This window comes from Chrysochloris asiatica, unplaced genomic scaffold (assembly GCF_000296735.1).
Source record: "Chrysochloris asiatica unplaced genomic scaffold, ChrAsi1.0 scaffold00040, whole genome shotgun sequence".
NCBI classification, from domain to species: domain Eukaryota; kingdom Metazoa; phylum Chordata; class Mammalia; order Afrosoricida; family Chrysochloridae; genus Chrysochloris; species Chrysochloris asiatica.
Window position 1 is genome coordinate 9494025 of NW_006408558.1, and position 19279 is coordinate 9513303.

At 41.6% G+C, this 19279-nt stretch overlaps 1 protein-coding gene and 1 pseudogene across 1 annotated transcript in view; both read right to left on the bottom strand.

Annotated features, from left to right (window-relative positions):
* Positions 1 to 19279, bottom strand: part of CAP2 (CAP, adenylate cyclase-associated protein, 2 (yeast)) — a 207510-nt gene that overhangs the window by 54754 nt on the left and 133477 nt on the right. The window contains exons 4-6 of the mRNA XM_006861016.1: positions 9093 to 9236; positions 8640 to 8725; positions 2768 to 2873 (exon numbers count right to left, since the gene is read on the bottom strand). Coding sequence (XP_006861078.1) covers positions 2768 to 2873; positions 8640 to 8725; positions 9093 to 9236 — 336 coding nt within the window. The remainder of the gene's footprint in view (positions 1 to 2767; positions 2874 to 8639; positions 8726 to 9092; positions 9237 to 19279) is intronic.
* LOC102817985 lies at positions 12096 to 12590 on the bottom strand (annotated as a pseudogene).

Below are 19279 nucleotides of genomic sequence, written 5' to 3' on the forward strand. Positions count from 1 at the left end.
CCCTCAGCTGCTCAATCTTTCCATGACATCACCTCTGCCTCCATCTCTGGTGTCGTCCATAGAGTTTTGAATGGCTGATCACCAGGCCTTTCTTTGGAGGCACCTCTGAATGCACTAAAACCTCCACGTTTTCAGTTAGTCATCAAGTGTCTCTACTGTTTGCACTATCCAAGGACGCTTTCTTGCATCTATCTGCCATGAAACAATAATAGATTCAAGGAAATTAGTTTAGTATTCTGTAATAATGACCAATCTTCATGACAAAAATGTGACAATCCCTCTTTGTGACAATTTAAATGACAACAAAATAGCATCACATTGGAAATTAATGAAACATAATTCCATTTAGTATCTAAATAACTACCCAGCCACATCCACATATCTTATTAAAATCTTTCAAATGCTGACAAAAGCTCTTTTCAAAAATCATAGTGTCGTAGGAAGAAGAAAAGAAATCAGCCAACTGAATTATATTTTTCATTGTGTATTTCAGTGTTATAAGGAAAATAAGAGAAGTAGAAAACTAAAAGAAGTTTCCATTTTAGGGGTCAACGTTGCCAAACAATGTAAAAGTACCACAACTCCTTGAAAAATCACCAACTCTGCCTTAATTTTAAGCCTGCTCTACTGACATCAATATTCAGAACTGAAGTGTTAGATGCCGGGGCACAGCTAACAGGAGAGTGAGCGCTTGACCCTTAAATGGAATTCACAGACATGACACTTTATTTTCTCAACATTTACCACCATTCACTGTGATGGTTAGATCATACACGAGGACCACTTAAAAGTAACATTTCATTTTTATCTGAAGGGAGCTTTCATAAAAGCCTTTCTATAACAAGTGTAGAGACTAAAAAGGGCAAAGGAAAGTCTAAGAATCCCTGAATTTACAATTGAGTTCAAGCCATTTATTGAGCACATACTACAGGAACCCAGGTAGGACTGGACAGATGGATGAGTTCCCAATCAAGTGGGGAGAGTCCCAGAGTTATACAGGCTATTGCAATTCCATATGCTAAGTGCTATGATTGACATTTACTCAAGACACAGATGAGGCACAGAGGAGAGCTTGTCCAACTCGGAAGGAAACTTGCCAATGGAGATCAATGGAAGCTTCTCAAAGAGGTGACTTTGAGCTAAGTCTTGGAGGATGAATATCATTAGTAAGTCAGGTTAAGAAGAGGTAGGGTTGTTTCACCCAGGATTCTCTGGTGATAGAACCTGGCATATGTTCAGGCTATTGCAATAAAAGTTATTGTTAGCTGCTGTCATGCCAGACCCAGTCGTACGTGTGTCACTGCCATGATTGGATGTGGATCAGATCATTGGGATCCACAAGGTTTTCAGAAGTACATCACCGCCAGGTCTTTCTTCTAGTCTATTTTTGTCTGGAAGCTCCCTGAAACCTGTTCAGCACCATGGCAACACACAAGCCTCCCCGGACAGATGGGGGTGGGGAGGTAACTGCCCATGAGCTGCACGGCTGGGAATTGACCTGGATCTCCTGCAGGGAAGATGAGGATTCTACTACTGAACTATCAATGCGCACTGGTCACGAAATTGAACAATATGAAATTGTGAGATTTGAGAAAACAATTTCATTTCGTTCAACCTAAGAGTGGTGCAGCATAAAGTGTCTCCTGGATACCACAAGGCATTTGGTATTGCTGGCATGCCCAGAGAGACATCAGAAGAGAGGCGATCTGAAGAAGGCACAAACTGAAGAACGCACAGGCCAGGTCAACCTCTTACCTGGGAATTCAAGTGGGGACAGACACAGACTGGGATTTCTCCAAGTCCTCAGATACTACTTAACGTACTAGGATTGCTTGTTGTCACCTATTGAGTTGGTTCTAATAGCAACACTGTATAGGGTTTCTGAGACTGGCAGGTGAGTTTGAATTGCTAACCTTGTGTTTAGCAGTCCAGTGCTTATCCTACAGTTGTTAAGTGCTGTTGAGTCGGTTCTAACTCATAGCGACCCTGCATAGGACTTCCAAGGAGTGGCTGGTGAGTTTGAACTGCTGACTTTGCAGTTCAAACTGACCTTGCAGTTGAGTGCTTATCCTACAGTGTCACACCTACAGCTAGGTATTTTTTAAAAAAAATATTAAATAAACTTTAAAACACCAAAGGAGAAATTAAGGAAAGTCTCCAAGACATTTTATTATCTATTATAATATGGTATTGTATGGCATTATAGAATAGGCACTGGAATGCTAACTGCAAGATCAGTGGTTCAAGCCCACCAGGTGCTCCTCAGAAACCCTAAACAGGGTCACTAAGAATTGGAGCTCATTTGACATCACTTAACAACAACAACATACCTCGTTAAAAATTACAACTATTTTCAAACCTTCCTAGTCCCTTCAATCTTTAACACAATTTGATAATACACATGCCATCTAATTATTTACAACCTTTTGAGCTGACTTAATCACTTCACATAAATCCATAAATAGTTGTACCAACAATTATATGATAATTGCTTCAAAGGCTAGAATGCATTTCACTGCATTCTTAAAACAGATAACCATCTTCTTTCATTCATTATGTCTGTATGTCTTTCTGTAAGTCATATAGGAAGAACTTTCCCTATTATAAATGACATTTTCATAAGCAACTTTCTACATGCAGTTTTTCTTATGTTTTCTTGGAGGTAAATTCTAAGTATGAGGTGCTGCTAGGTCAGAGGGCAGGGGCTATTTTCATGAATATTTTCTTAGCCATTTGCTACCCAGGTGGAAGCAAGCTTGGTACATACTGTTTTGCTCCAAGTGAGGCCTGTGGTGTGGTGTTGCTTGATGTATGCTTGTAGCTCATTCCAAATGTTCAAATATGACTTCACCCAATCCACATGGCGCAGGTCACTTTGTTATAAAGGAAGTAGGAGAGAGCAGAGTTAGCACAAAAATAAAATTAAATAAAAAATAAAATGTAAAAATAAGTACATTAAAATTAAGATCTAAAATAAAGTTAAGAGGCCCAAGTCTACTAAGTAAGGCTCTAGACTGTAAGATTACCAACCTAGCCTTCTAGTTCCCATATGTGATGTGATTCAGAAGAGAATGTTGGGGGGATGGCAGCCCAGTTCTTCAGGAATGAGGTGAGCCTAGTATGCTAAGCTCCATTTGTGCAGCACGCTGGACCTCAGGCAAGGGGGAGATGACCAAACGGAGCAACCTGGGCACTGTGGTATCATCCAACTCATTCATCTACAACGAGGGGGTGAAGGTGGATGGAGAGACCATCTTTTTTTGTATCACTTTTGATGCAAAATGAAAAACAATCTGCTCTCAGGAACAGCAAAATCATTAGGGCTGTGCTTGAGGGGTAGGGCTGTGCGTGAGGGGTAGGGCTGTGCGTGAGGGGTAGGGCTGTGGAGTGCATTTTTTGACAGTGTCATAGCATGTGATACAAAACGGCCCCACTGTGGCTGCAGCGGAGGAGGGTGGGTGTGTATCACAGGGGGAGGGGGCCACACAGGCAGTGACGTCACAGGTGTTGTTGGTGACACTCATGGCCCAGAATAACTTATCCCCCTTCCTCCTCCACATGTCACACAGCGTGCGGGCAGTCTTGGCCAATGGGAGAGAGGAGTAATTGCAGGGAAACCGCATGGGGCGGGGGTCTGGGCGGGGCCCATGACGCTCCGCCCACAGGGCTGAGGACCAAGGTTTTGATACCATTCAGGGTGACACTAACCCCTGATCAGGAATGAGTATGATGTTCAAAAGGAAAGTCACTTCACCTGCTTTCTAATTTACTAGACTGGTTGAAAGTATAACCTACTTGGGAAATGAACGGCACTTAACAACAACATGACTTAGTAAAAGACAGCTGGTATTATATGAAAAATGGAACTCATTTCTTACAAACAAGTAAGACTTCATTCTTCTAAAAGGACATTTAAATGATCTTTAATTTGATGCTCATAATGACAGTCCAAGTTAGGCAGAACATGACAAGTATTTTTATTCCTACTTTATTGAACCAAGAAGTAATAAAATGTTTACCTTTCATAATAGAATTAACATACAGGATTAAAAGAACTGTTAGGAATATTAAATGTATGGATAGAAGACGATAGTTGCATTTCCTTTTGATAATGTTCACCCATAGTCTTTTTTCTTTCCATTTGGAATGAAATCATGGTAATGAGACAATGATGAAATTCCAGTTAACAAAATTTAATTAATTTGGGCAATAAATCCAGAGCTCATCACTGAAGGAAATCTCTATTGTTAAATCTCTTGTTGATTAAGGATTTGTCTCTGAACAGGTTTTATACCTCCAGAATTGTGTGAAAATAAATTTCTGCTCTTTAAAAGCTACCTAACTTGTGGTATTTGTGTTATAACAGCCTTATGGGGTAAGATATCATCCTCCTCTTCCAGCCCTCACTGAGCCCACATGGCGTGAAGGCGCAGCAGGCTGAGGGCCATCCATAAACGGTGTGTGGCTGTGGAGTCTTCTGCAGTAGTTGAGTTACACTCTCATTCTGATTCAAGATGGGAGGTTCAAACCTACTAGCTGCTCCTTGGAAACCCTGTACAAGATCACCACAAATCAGAATGGACTCAATGGCACGTAACACCCACAACAACATGATGTTAATAAGGCCAGGTCTGAGGCAGTAGACAGGAGTGAATTAATCTGTTGCTTTGGCTTATTGTCCTTGATGTGGCTCAGTGGTCCTTGATGCTTCTAGAAGTACATTTTCTGTTTAATAACTGACATTAGGGGGCCAGTTGTGGGCTCCCTCCATATATATGTACAAAAAATGTGAAAAACCTAACCTTCTTGGCTATTCTGTTACCTGAGAGAATCACCAACACGCATATGACCCCAATATAGTCAAATAGGGATGGGGAGGAGAACAGGAGTTGATGAGCAAAGAGCCGATAAAAGTAAAAATGACCTCCTAGGGTAAAATGCAAGAGAAGCCAGAGGCCTAGGTGATGCCTGAGGTACCCTAAAGAGGCCTGTATAGGTCTGTCTGTGCATCCTAAAAAACAGTCGTAGTGCGGAAGGTTTTTTCTTATATGGATGTGACTACGGGTGTGTGTTCATGCTGACATATTTTATACCCAGGTTTTGGTACTTAAACTTGTTCATTCCTGAAGTCTTAGTTGTTAAGAGCAGGGTGTCTCCCTGATGCCTTTTCTCATTCACATCTCTACTGGAGTGATGCAAATGTTTAAACATTTGTCTACCAACTTCAAGGTTGGAGGTTTGAATGCACTCAGAGGTGACTTTGAAGAAAAGCCTAGTGATCTATGTTAGAGAAATCAGCCATTAAAAAACCTACGGAGTACAGGTCTACTCTTGACACAGAGGGGGTCGCCATGAGTTGGAGTCAACTTGATGGTAACTGATTTATAGTTTGGACACAATATGACAACATTTGGAGTCCTGTCTTTGGGTCCAACGATGTCAACCACAGCTCTGTATGTTCACAAAGACTGTCGATGGGCATAAAGAGACCACAGGAAGGAAAGAAACACACTGCAGATAGTACTTCTCCATAAGAAAACAGCTCTTCCTAAAAGTTCCAAGATCTACTTTGCTAATATAGGATGACTAAACTCGCTAAGTGGCACACTTGGGTATTTTAAATTTTTTTGTTTTTAATCGATACAAATTTATTGAGTTATAGTTCACACACAATATAATTCACCCCTTTAAAGTGCATAGTTTAGTAGATTCATTCAACAGTTGTGCAATCATCAACACAATCAATTTTAGAACATCATCATCCCCCAAAGAAACTCAATACCCATAGGCACTTACTCTCCAAATCTCTCAAACTTTCTCAGCTCTAGGCAATCACTAACCTACTTTCTGTCTCCATGAATCTGCCAATTGAGGACATTTCATATAGATAGAGTCAGATAGTATGTGGCCTTTTGTGTTGGTTTCTTTCACACAGCAAAATGTCATCAAAGTTGTAACGTGTTCTAGATTGAATTGTGTCCCCACAAGACATGTGTCAATTTGCTCAGGCCACAATTCTTGATAATATGTGGTTATCCTCCATGTACTTACCCTGTGTGTTGGAAATTCTAACCACTATGATGTTAATGAGGCAGGATTAGAAACAGTTATGCTAATGAGGTAGGACACAATCTATAGGGTGAAGGTGGATCTTGAGTCAATTTCTTCTGCGATATAAAAGAGATTAAATAAGCCAACAGAGGGCAGAGAGACCTGACTATCACCAAGTAAGAAGAGTCAGGGGTGGAGTGCATCCTTTCGACCCAGGGGTCCCTGTGCTGAGAACCAACTAGACCCAGTTTAAGAGAGAAGCCAAGGCACACAGAGATCTCCAACAGACTAAGAAGTAGAAGATGAAAAGACAAGAGCCTTTCTTAGGAGCCTACAGAGAGAAAGCCTTTTCCTAGAGCCGGTGTGGTCTGACTTCAGACTTCTAGCCTTTAAACTGTGAGGAAAAAATGGTTGTTGGGTTTTTGTTGTTGTTGTTGTTAAAGCCTTTCACTTGTGATATTTGTGTTACAGCAACACTAGATAACTAAAAGAGCTTGTATCTGTATTTCATTCCTTTTTACGGCTGAATAATATTTCATTGGCTACCACAATTTGTTTATTCTTTCTTCTGTTGACAGACATTTGTAATTGTATTTACTTTTTTGCTATTTTGAATAATGTTGTTGTGAATATCCACGTATGAGATTTTGTGTGGGCAGGCTATAATTTCTCTTGGGAACATACCCTGGAATAAAATTGCTAGATATGGCTGCTTTTTATAGTAAAGAAATTTAGTACATATTTCTTAAAATGAATAGCAGAAGCATAAATATTCTTTGTATTGTAATTCTTTACACCTTACACTTGTTTTGTAAATATTCTTTTGTATCTTTTCAGTTATTTACTAAAGCAAAAAAATAACCTAACATAGAAACAGTGATTTAAAATTTAAATATGCAATATTGATCAGTGATCTAGAATTACAGTATTTATTTATACACTAAATGCAATTTTTCAATATTCCACATACAAAAGTTTTTATAATGCTGAATATCTTTTCACGTGAGTTTTTATTTTTAAGTGGCACTGTGGGTTAATGTGCTGGACTGCAAAGTCAGTTTGAACTGCAAGGTTAGCAGTTCAAGCTCATCAGTCCCTCCGTGGAAACCTTATTCAGGGTCGTTATGGGTTGGAACCTACTTGACAGCACTTAACAACAACAACAACATTAGTAGAATGAAAAGATGAATTGAGGCAAGAATCCAGAAAGTGTAGGTCCTCAAATTCCACTCCACAGAATAGTGTTAGTAGTTGTTGAGCTGAATCTGACTCATGGTGACCCCAAATACAACAGAATGAAACTTTGTTTGGTCTTCACAATCTCTGGGAAATCTTAAGTCTATTGTTGAGATCACTAGGTATTTTGAGTATCTTCCAACCTAGAGAGCTTATCTTCCAGCACTATGTAAAACAACCTTTTGTTGTTATCCATAAGGTTTCACTAGTGAATTTGTTCAGAAGTAGATCCCCTTCTCAGTCTCGAAACTCCACTGAAATCTGTCCACCATGAGTGATCCTGCTGGTATTTCAAATCCTGGTAGCATAGCTTCCAGCGTCATAGCAACATGCAAACAACCACAGTACCATGACCTGACAGATGTGTGGTGTACCTATTATTGAAGCAGAAGAATGTAGGACCATTTCCAGTTAATCTCCAGGCACAGCACCTTGGTTCAGAGTGATTTGCTTCCCACAGCCCTCTGAATGACTGTTATTCTTATGGAAGTCTCTCTTTCTACCCCAACTGTATTTTATCTTAACTCAATCTCTGGCATCTCTTTCATTGGCCTGATTTACAGTCTCATCTCATTTCTGCTCTTTATTTGCATATCTGACTCCCTCCTCTCTAACTGTTCACTCACCCATTCTACAGATGATCCTCGTTAAAGCCTGGTGATCAATATAAAAAGTTTTAGGACTATATAGTACTGTTTCGTCACAAACCAACATTTACACAGCTCTTTCACTAAAATGGGAATACATAGAATAGTGATGTATATTTAAGTCAGGAGAGGTTACTTATTACAAGAGCTTTATAGCTGGCTTTCTAAAGCACACATACTATGTAGAGAATTGATTCCACTTTCCCTGAAAAGATAGGTTTCCCTTAAAGTTTATAACCAGTACCAGTTTCCATTTAGTAGACACTGACTCACAGTAACTTCGTGTGTGTCAGAGTGGAATCGAGTTCCACAGGCTGTTCAACAGCTAAATTTTTGTTCAGAAGTAGATCATCAGACTTTTCTTCTGCGATATCTCTGGATAGACTTGAATCTTAAGTCCACAGGCAAGCACGTTAACTTTTTGTATAACCCAACAACCCACTGCCATCGAGCCAATTTTAACTCAGATTAACCCAGTAGGACAGAGAAGAATGGTTCCTTAGGGTTTTCTAGATTGCAAATCTCTATGGGAACAGATAGCTTCATCTTTCTGCATCATCTAGAGACTCCTAAAAGTTTATAGTATATTGGTTAAGACCTCTGGAAAGGGATTACTTAACAAGTAATGAACTATGTTAAGTTTTAGGGACAAATGTCAATCAAGTGATCAACTTTAAAAGGGAGTCAGTAAAAGAAGGTACATACCTGTTTTTGTAATCCTTTAGGACCCTGTTAGTGTAAAAGGTGGCTGCGTCATTCATCTCCTTGACATAAGGACCAGGTTTGGGGGACTGAGAGAAGAGCACCATCACCCAAGCATAGAAGGAAACAAAAAAACAAAACAAAAAACAAATAACAGGATAAGAAAGAAAATATGTCAAGGAAGAAGAAAAGTACTGGAGATGATGCCTTGAAAGTTGGAGGCAAATTCTGGCAATATAAAGATTGGTGAAATGCTTTCCACCCACAGAACATAAAGCTTTTAACTTCGCACAGGGTCAGGAGGGGCTGACGAATGCCACCTGAAAGGAATCTCCCGTGGTGCATCAGACTGTGGAGCAGGAGTATGGATGTGAAAGCAGAAACTACAACTTTAGGTGTTCTCCTAAACACTGCAGAACTGTGACTGGGTGCAGAAGCCATTATGCCTGGACTCACCACAGCTATCCACCCCAGAGCAGGGATGCTTTCACTGACAGCTGAAAGATGATTAAACATGTTGCTCCCCCGGTTTCGCTCTCTGAAAGTTTGGATTTCCTGAATCTTTTCCGAGATTGGTTTCAGCAGTGCAGTCACGTCATTCTGTAAAGCAGACAAACGTTGAGGACTGTTAGTAAGGACAGAACAGACACATAGCACCTCAATCGACACCGGTCTAAGCTGGCATACTGAGGACTTTCCATTTGTCCAGGGACCTCAAAGAAACATACAATGATCTTAATGTATGGGGTCTAGAAAATCACCTGCTGTTTTGGTTATGGTCATACTGTATTTTAGTACCTTGCGGGCTTTTACACTCCATATATTTTTCTTCTATATTTTATCAGGCTTTTTTTTTTTTTTAAGTTTTTATTGTGACTTATGTGATAGTTTACAAGGCAGAACATTAGCTTTACATTTAACCTATCTTATTTTGTTTCATTGCAATGATTACAATCCCCTGCATGTATCATCAAACAACCAAAGGGTATACCCCGCAAGCCTGCCCCCTGGCCATCAACACACAACCCCTCTCCGTTCCTGAGACCAGAGTCCCCAGCTGCTCCATCTCTCCACGTCATTGTCTCTGCCTCCATCTCTGGCATCGTTGTTGCTCTGGATAGGGTCCCACATTCTGCTCTTCTCCTTTGGTGGTCCCAGGGTCCTCCACTCCTGGACTATAAATAAGATCAACCACTCCTCTCTTTTAGTTACAAAACGTCTACCTTTACATTTGCAACACTCACAATCAGTCCTGATAGCAATTATTCACTATTGACCCACAAGAGTCTTATCCCCATCTCCTTTCACCAGTCCTGTCCAGACAGGTTGGAAAGTACTCAGTGAAGATTCTACTTTTCCCTGTACCCTCTGGAACTAGGCTCCCTCTTGAAAGCTTATAAGCCAGTCACTTTGTGCGTTTGTAACGCCCCCATTTTAGGTAGCTAATGTCTAAGTTGCCCATCCCTGTCAACCCTGTGTATGGAGAGGTTGGGAATGATCCTTGCTGTAAAGATTTGTTCCTGCTTTTGAGTTACTACATCCACAAGCACAGGCCAAGTTCATCAAATTGTAGCACACTACTCTTTTTTTCCTCTTCTTTCTTCCTCTAGTCAAGTTCTGGTCATCTAGCCATTGAAGCCAGTGTTGGGAGCAGCTGAACCAAAGGCCCCTGACTTGGGGATAGTTTAACCAAAGGATTGCAATTGAATAGTTGTGGTCCAGAAACTCGGGCTGCTTGCAAGTCAAGCTCTGCCCCTGAGGAACTTGCAGGGCTGCCTCACGGGACAGAGAACTTGCAAAGTCTTTCCATTTATTTACCTATGTCCTTCGGCTCAGCCTGCACAACATTCTAGCTGCCCTAATCAGTGTTCCAGCTAGCTATCATAAGTTACAGTTTTTCTGATAAAGTTTCACTTACTGCTGGTTCCTTCAATACAAGATGTTCTTGTACTCCTTACCCTCCCTCAAGCACCTCCCCTTGAGCTGTGTATAAAATAAACTCTCTGCCTTGGTTTATGCTGCAGTATCTCCATCAGAGTGCTGCGTCCCACCTTGACTTATTTCAGTTGTGTCTTGTGTTTTTCTTTTATTTCTCATCTTTCATCGCCCCTATTCAGGTTTAATCTCTCTGTGCGGGCTGCGGAGAAAGGCCAATTGTTGGATGCGGCAGTTGGCCCCAGCAGTTGGTTTTTATCAGGAATGGATGTTGGATTTTGTCAAATGCCTTTTCTGTATCAATTGATATGATCATGTGGTTCTTTTCTTTTTTCTTATTTTATTCCAGAAGCTCTTTAACTATCTCTTCTGTGGACTTCTGTGATTCTTCCTGTTCTGGAAAGACAATAATTCTTAAGTTATTCCTCTTCATGTTATCCAGCATGAATCTTAGACTCTCTTCAGACTTTTAATCTTTTTTTCTGCTTGCTCTTCTATCTTAGCAGTATTGAGAGATTTGTCTTCCAGATTGCTGGTTCTGGCTTCCATCTCTTGCATTCTGCTCCTTTGCCCTTTCAGTGTATTGTCCATTTCTGATAATTTATTGTTAATTATCTGGACTTCTTTTTGCAAGTTTTGGGTTGTTTCCAATGCTGTATCTATCTTGTTTGATTGCTCCTATAGCAGTTTCCTGACTTCTTCCTTATTTTCCTCCACCCCTTTTTCGGAGTGCTTGAATTTGTTTCCATATCATTCTTCTGAATTTCTTCTCAGGTAGATCCAGAGCCTGCTCTTATACTGGGAAGTCTGTATTTGCTTCCAGCTCATTTGTCCTAGTTACTTTTTTCTGGTTTTGGCCATGTGTTGAAATCTTTAATTGTGTTTTCTTGGACATTTTCAGAAGTTATGTGAGTTTTTAATGCTTAAATGGATGTATGTTACTTGTTGTTAGCTTGCTGAGTGTCTCCTGGTGGATATGATCTGGAGATAGGCTTCCCTTTTCATGTGTAATGCCTTACAGCTGGTTTTGGCTCTTGTCCAGATGGTGGGGTACTATAGGGTATGCTTGTAGCTTGCCTATATGGGCACAGTTTCTGTCTCTTCTTCGGTAAGGTAGGGGGAGAAAGCTGCCACCCCTGGGAGAAGAGTGAGGCCAAAAGGACCAAAGGCAGAAAAACAATATAGAAGCAGAGACAGAAGCTACCAATCAAAAACAAAAATAAAATTGTGATTGACACTGTTCACTGGCCTTTGCTGTGCAAAGGATCCCACCTAGGTTAACTATGGGATCGGTTCCTAGGGTCAAAATGTCATAAGCAGCAGCCTGCGGGTTTCCTCTCTATGCTGTTGGAAAACTGTGGGTGCAATGCTGGACCCTTTTGGGGGGTGTGCTCCCGCCCGCCTGAAGGCGTCAGGGCTGTGCAGTGAGGGTGCGATTGGGGTGAAGAGGAGAGATATGCTAAAAATGAAAAGTGAAAGAGTTGGTCACACCTCTCCCTTCAGATGCGTTGTTCTCCATGGCTTCTAGCACTGGGTCGCTTCCTCTGCTTGGCTGACATCATCTTCTTTAGAAAGACTGGAAAGCATGGGGATTCTGTGAGCTCTTGGGCCCCAGGTGATGAGGTACAGTTGTATTGGTCAGTCCTGGGAATCTCTCTCTCTCTCTTTTTTTTTTTTTTTGACAATAACCAAGTTGAGAACATTCAGGTTGGCATCCACAATACAACCCTGGAAAGATTTGTGCTTTCTTTCTCCAGCCCTACTTGGTCTGTAAAAAACCACCTTACTCAGAAGCGGGAGGATGCAGCCATGGGTCAAGACACCCTGCTTCCTGGAAAAACCTTGCTTGTCTTTCCCACCACTGATGCGGCCAACATCACCTTTCCACTCCTTACCCAACAAGTCATTAGTAACTTCTATGGCCACTCGCTTCTCATACAAAGTGCCAAGTTTGCGTTCATCATCTACTTCAATGAGTTTCTGGCAGCCATTGGCTGGGAAGGAGATGTTCAACTTCATGGTGAAGCAGACAGTGGCCTCCACAGCACCACAAAAAACAGCAGTCCACATGTTTTAAAACATTATTAGTGCTGTCTCCTGGGACATGGAAAACCCCAACAGCATCTTTGCTGTTATTGTTAGTTGCTGTAGAGCTGTTCTGACTGATGGTGATTGCATGTGTGTAGAGTAGAACTGTGCTCCATAGAGGTTTCAGGAACCAGAGCAGCAAGCCTTTCTTCGGAGGTACCTCTGGGTAGGTTCAAACTGCCAGCATTGTGGCTAGTAGTTGAATGCTTAACCAATTGTGCCATCCAGGGACTCCACAGACCCTATTTTGGAAAATCCTGTATGGAACACAGTGAAATTGAGTGGTTCAATTTTATTTTCAAATGCAATGCATAAATCACACACTGGAATAGCATGAGTATAAAATGGGGGTGAGTTAGAGTGTAATGTTGTTGTTAAGTTCTGTCAAGTCAGTTCTGACTCATAGTGACCCTGTACAGGGTTTCTGGGGAGTGGCTTGTGGGTTTGAACCGATGGTGGATTTGAACTGCTAGTCTTGTGGTTAGCAGTCCAGTGCTGATCTTACAGTGCTACACCTGGACTCATAGATGCTTATGAAATGTCCCTGCCCACTCCTTTTGCATTCTCTGCTTTAGTTTATTTATTTTTTGGGGTTGGGAGAGATTGGTGATAATCTTTCTTAGTTCTTCTATAGTGGAGTAGTTATGAGTCGGGCTACTAACCTCAAGGTCAGCAGTTGGAAATTTCTAGCCATTCTGTAGGAGAAAGATGAGGCTTTTTGCTTCCATAAAGATTTACAGCCCTGGAAACCCTACATAGGGTCACTATGAGTCAGAACAGACTCCATGGCACACAACCAACGAACAAACCAACAAGATCTTCTATGGTGTTTGATTTTCCAATTCTAATCCAAGAAAGATCAGAGGTTGTAGATATTACATGGAGACTCTCTGACAAGGAACAGGTCACAGGGGTATGATGGGAGTGGATGTCATGGGATAGCTGGGATGGGACGTGAATTGTTCTGGGTGTGGAGGGTTCTTACAAGCTTTGTGTCTCAGGGAGCATAGCTGTCACTCAGGCAGGCAATGCTGGCCTGGGCCACTTTAGGTGGTGGTAGTAGTGCTATGTCTGACTCATAGTGACCCTGCATAGGTTGTTGTTGTTGTTAGGTGCCATCGAGTCAGTACCGACTCATCGTGACCTTATGTACAGCAGAACGAAACACTGCCCGATCCTGGGCCAACCTCACCACTGTTGCCACGTTTGAGTCCATTGATGCTGCCACTTACAGGTAGACAGCATCATATTCATTCTTCAGAGTTGTCACAACATTCTCATGCACACTGTTGACCATCAGGTTCTTGTCCCCAGTCTGCAACCTCCTGTCCTGTGGGTGCCCAACCCCCCTTTCGATGATCATAGATGCTAGTATCTCCGGGCATGCGTTGGTTCCCTACACCCCCTGTGATGCTGAAGCCAAGACCTTTAGGCCCCTTGATGAACTTGAGTTCCATGATCTCAGCCGGGAGCTTCTGGTGCATGATATAAAGATTTCTTCAAAGGTCTCCACCTCTGCTGAGACAGTCACTCTCATCTCATCTTTGGTCCCATTCACCTACATCTCAGATCCCGGGGAATCTAAGGTGTCTGTGTTGACAGTCACAGGGGGAGAAACGGCCTGGTTGGGGAGGTGGGCCGGGCTGTGCTCCAGAGGGGGCTTGTTTTTATCTTGTAGCAGTATTTCACACAGAGAACACATGGAGGCCAATCTGTTTCCAGCTGACTTGGAGAAGGAGTGGTGGGACCCAGGCCTTTCTTAATGTTTTGAAGAACAAATACAAGGTTGTTTATCTGAAATTCTTTTTTGTGTCCCAAATAAACAGCAACAGTCCTTACTGTGGCTTTGTGAAAGCAGCTGAGGAAATTTAACAGCATTTTATGAAAGCTTGTTTGCAAGAAGTAAAATGGAAGTGCTCCAGAAAGCTCTTTAGTTTCTTTAACCGAGACTTCAAATCAATGGTTCCCAGCCTTGGCTGCACATTGGAATCACCTGGGGTAATTTATAAAAACCTTAATGCTTGGATGCCACCCTGAGAGCTTCTGATTTAACTGATTTGGGGGCACCTGAGGATCCCTGGTGGTGCAGTGGTTAAGTGTTTAACTGATAAACATAAGGTCGTCTGTTCAAACTCATCAGCTGCTCTATGGGAGAAAAACGTGGCAGCCAGCTTGTAAAGATTTATAGCCTCGGAAACCCTCCAGAGCAGCTCTACTCTGTCTTTAGGGTCATTACGAGTCAGTGCGTTTGGTCTGGGGAGTTAGCCAGGCAAAAATCTGTAAAGCTCCCTAGATGATTTTAATTACTGCTTCAGTGGGTGGTGACTTCATACCCCATACGCCAGTCCTTCCTGCCAGGTACAGCAAGCCATCAGGGAAGAAATTCTGTTTGGCAGCAACAGTTACCAGACTTTCCCCTTCCTTCTCAACCTCTTTATAAACCCTCCTCTCAAAGAAATGGGAGAAGTCTAACTGTGGTACTGGAGGATAAGTGCTGGACTGCAAGGTCAGTTTGAACTAACAGGTCGGCAGTTCAAACCCACCAGACACACCTGAGAAACCCTAGAAAGGGTCACTATGAGTAGGAACTGACTTGACGGTACTCAACAACAAACAACAACAAAAACAAATGGGGAGTGTGATGGCATTGCAGGATAAGCACTGGACTCTGAACCACAAGGTCAGAGGTTCGAGTCCACCAGCCGTTTCTGCTCCCTCAAAGATTTACAGCCTTGGAAACGCTATATGGGGTCGCTATGAGTTGGAACTGATTGGACAGCACTTAACAAGAACAACAAAAGAAATGTCCGAAGTTACTGAGAGGTTCAGTTTAAGTGCTTGACTAACTGAGAGACTGGTGGTTCAAACCACCCAGAGGCATCTTGTCTGTTTTTGTGAAGCTGACAGCTAAATAAAGCTCTATGTTACTCTTTCACACATGGGGTCTCCATGACTCAGTGACAATGGGTCTAGTTAAAGAAAGCCATATTGGAGCGGTCTCTATGAGTTGGAATTGACACAATTCAACAACAATGGATCTAGGCTTTTGATTTAAAAGTAATATCAGATGAACCCCTGAAACTAATATCTAGAGATCATCTCTAAACAGTAAATCAAAAATATCCCCTGAAGTCTTAAAACCAAGTCATAGTTTAGTTTAAGTAGTAAAAAAAGGTCTGCCTTGAGCATTAATTAAGGTCTTCTAAGAACATTCTTTATAAAACTATGGGACCTAATTATTTTCAGTTATACATTACCAAACATGACTACAAGATGCATGAACAACAGAAGACAAATTCGATGGCTGGGACCTACTAAGAATTAAATGTTTATGCTCATCAAAGAACTTGATCAGTAGAGTTAAAAGAGAACCTAAAGACTGTGAAAAAAATCTTTGGGAATGATATATTTGATAAGGGTTTGAATATAGAAACATTGAATTCAACAACAAACAATCCAATTTTAAAATGGGCAAAAGACACAACAAACACATTTCACTAAAGAGGACCGTCAAGTGGCCAACAAACACATGAAGAGATGCGTGTGATCATTAGTTGTTGTTGTTAAGTGCCGTTGAGTCTGTTCTGACCCATAACGACCCAGTATAGGGTTTCCGAGGAGCAGCTGGTGAGCTTGAACCACCGACCTTGCAGTAGTTCAAATGGCTTTGCAGTCTGGTGCATTAAACCACAGTGCCACACCATTAGTCATTGTTGTTGTTGTTAAGTGCCGTTGGGTCGGTTCCAATCCATACTGACCTTGTATAGGATTTCCAAGGAGCAGCTGATGAGCTTGAATTGCTGACCTTGCAGTTCAAACAGCTTTGTAGTGTGGTGCATTAACCCACAGCACCACAGTCATTAGAGAGATGCAAATCAAAATTACAATGAAATACCATTTCAACCTTGTAACAATGGCACTGATGAAAAAAACAACTCAGAAGAAAACAAATGCTGGTGAGGATGTGGGGAAATTGGAAACTTTGTTCATTTTAAGGGGGAATTGTAACATGTTACAACCAGTATGGAAAACAGCATTGCACTTCCTTAAAAAGCTAAAAATAGAAATGCCTGCTAATCCAGCAATCCCTCTCTTAGGTATATACCTTGAGATACAATAATAAAGTCATGAATAGATGCATGCACTATTCATTGTAGCATTATTCACAATAGCAGAAAGATGGAAACAACCTAACTGCCCACCAATGGATGAATGGATAAACCAAGTGGTATTTACATAGAATGTAACACCGTACAGCTATGAAGAATAATGATGAGTCTGTGAAACACCTTACAGCATGGATGAATCTGGGTAAAATTATGCTAAGTGAAATTAGTCAAGTACAAAAGGACAGATACTGTTTGATCCCACTTTCATAAAAAGTCAAAAATTGGTAAGCACAAAGAAGTCATTGTTCTTTGGTGGTTACCAAATTCTGAGTTGTCCAGTGATGCTCTATCAGAAATACCACAAGTAGATGACTTAACAAACAGAAATTGATTGTCTCACAATTTAGGAGGCAAGAGGTCCTAATCCAGAGGAGGGAATTTGGACTCCTTAGGAGGAAAAGGCAAAGATTGCTGCAGAAGCTACACAGGTCTTGTGGAAAATTCATGACTACCTTCCTAAGTCTCTTTCCTTCCCTACTGGTGATTACAAAGAAATGATCTCTTCCTTCAGATTTGGCATGAAGACCCTGAAACAGGGTCTAATGATTGCAATACAGGCAAACCAAACACCTCTCACCCCACAAAAATCATCAGATTGAAACACTTTCCGTGGAATCTCACAGTTTGGAAAACAAACTCTTTTTTCTTTAAGGGATCCATTCAAACCTAAACTCAGCACTTGGTCAAAGGTGTGCAACTGGTTTCCCAGGAGGCAACTGATTTTTAATTATGGTGGTGGTGTGTCATTGAGTTGGTTCCAACTCATAGAGACTCTATATAGGGTTTTTGAGGCTTTAAAACTTTATGGGAGCAGAAAGCCTCATGTTTCTTCCTTTGAGTTACTGGTAGATTCGAACTTCTGACTTTGCACTTAGCAGCTGTAATCCACTATGCTACCAGGGCCTGGTGTGGCACTGGTTAATGCACCAGACTGCAAAGCCGTTTGAATTGCAAGGTCGGTGGTTCAAGCTCACCAGCTTCTCCCTGGAAACCCCATATAGGGTCGCTATGGGTCGGAACCGACTCAACAACACTTAACGTCAACAGCAGCGACAACCACCAGAGCTCCTACTTTTATTATGGTTGTTATTGTTAAGTGCCACTGAATCTATTCCAACTCATTGTGACCCTATATAGGTTTTCTGAGGAGTAGCTGGTGGGTTTGAACTGTTGACCTTGTGATTCACAGTCCAGTGCTGATCCTACTACTAAAAAGCAAACTGATTTTCTCCAAGCCTTTGCTAAGTCATACTCTTCCTGATGCAGTGACGTTTTTGAGAAAGACCAGAAGATCTAAATTGTTGGTGATACCTGGCTTATTGCCCTAAGAAGAAAAAGAACCAGAAACTGTGTATTTATAATGTTAGATAGATTTATGAAGGCTATCTCTGTTTATCTTTAACTTCCCAAGAACAAACTCTAAAGTCCGAGAAGACAGAGTCTTCTGGAAGGTATTTTATATTGGTTATCTGATGAAAGCATCATAAAGATTGAGAACATTTCCTTTTGCCTTACTTTGGCAATTGCATGAAGAATTGTCTTCAGTTAAAACAACAACAACAACAAAACGCCAACGCGGGGAGAAACAAGTAAAAAAGCTATCTGCACAACTCTAATAAACAGTGCGGCTTTTATTCTGTGCCAATAGATGTCTCCTGCACTTTAAAGTAGGCTTGCATTCTCCAGTTCATACTGAACGTTCACAGCTGGAATCAAATAGAGAAAGAATACTAGAGTTACGGTGTCATTTCCATCAAGAGGTAGTGTGTGGGATGTTAGGAGCAGAGCTAATGTGGGTGGATATCAGTAGGAGAAACCTTTACCTGTTTAAGCATTAAGTATACATTGTTACTATTATTTCTTGCTCTAGAGCTACTTTAATGCTGTCTGGTCCTGTGCCATCTTTACAATGTGTTGTTGGTATGTTCGAGTCCACAGCTGTAATCACTGTGTATTTTGATTGCCGTCCAATTTAGGAACGGGCTCTGGTGGCGCGGTGGCTCAGCGCTCAGCGGCTAATCAATGGATCAATTACTAATGGGTGAGTTTGACCCCATCAGTTACTTTAGTTGAAAGATGTGCAGCTTTGCTTCTGCAATGATTGCTGCTGCTCCTGCTGCTGCGTGCCACCGGTCTTCCGATGCTGTAAATCTTTACAAGAGCAGAAAGACTCATAGTTTTCCTGCAGAGTGGCTGGTGGATTTGAACTGCTGATCTTGCAGTTAGGAGCCCAATACATATCCCACTACGCTACCAGAGCTCTTTTCTGTAAAGACTACAGTCTTGGAAACCCTCTGGGGCAGTTCTCCTCTATTCTAGAGGGTTATTATGAGTCAAAATTGACTCAATGGCAGTGGCAGAGGGATCCAACCTAGAGAGATCATCTTCTGGCACTATACTGGACAGTGTTCTGTGGAGACCCATAGGGCTTTCACTAATTTTCAGATGTGA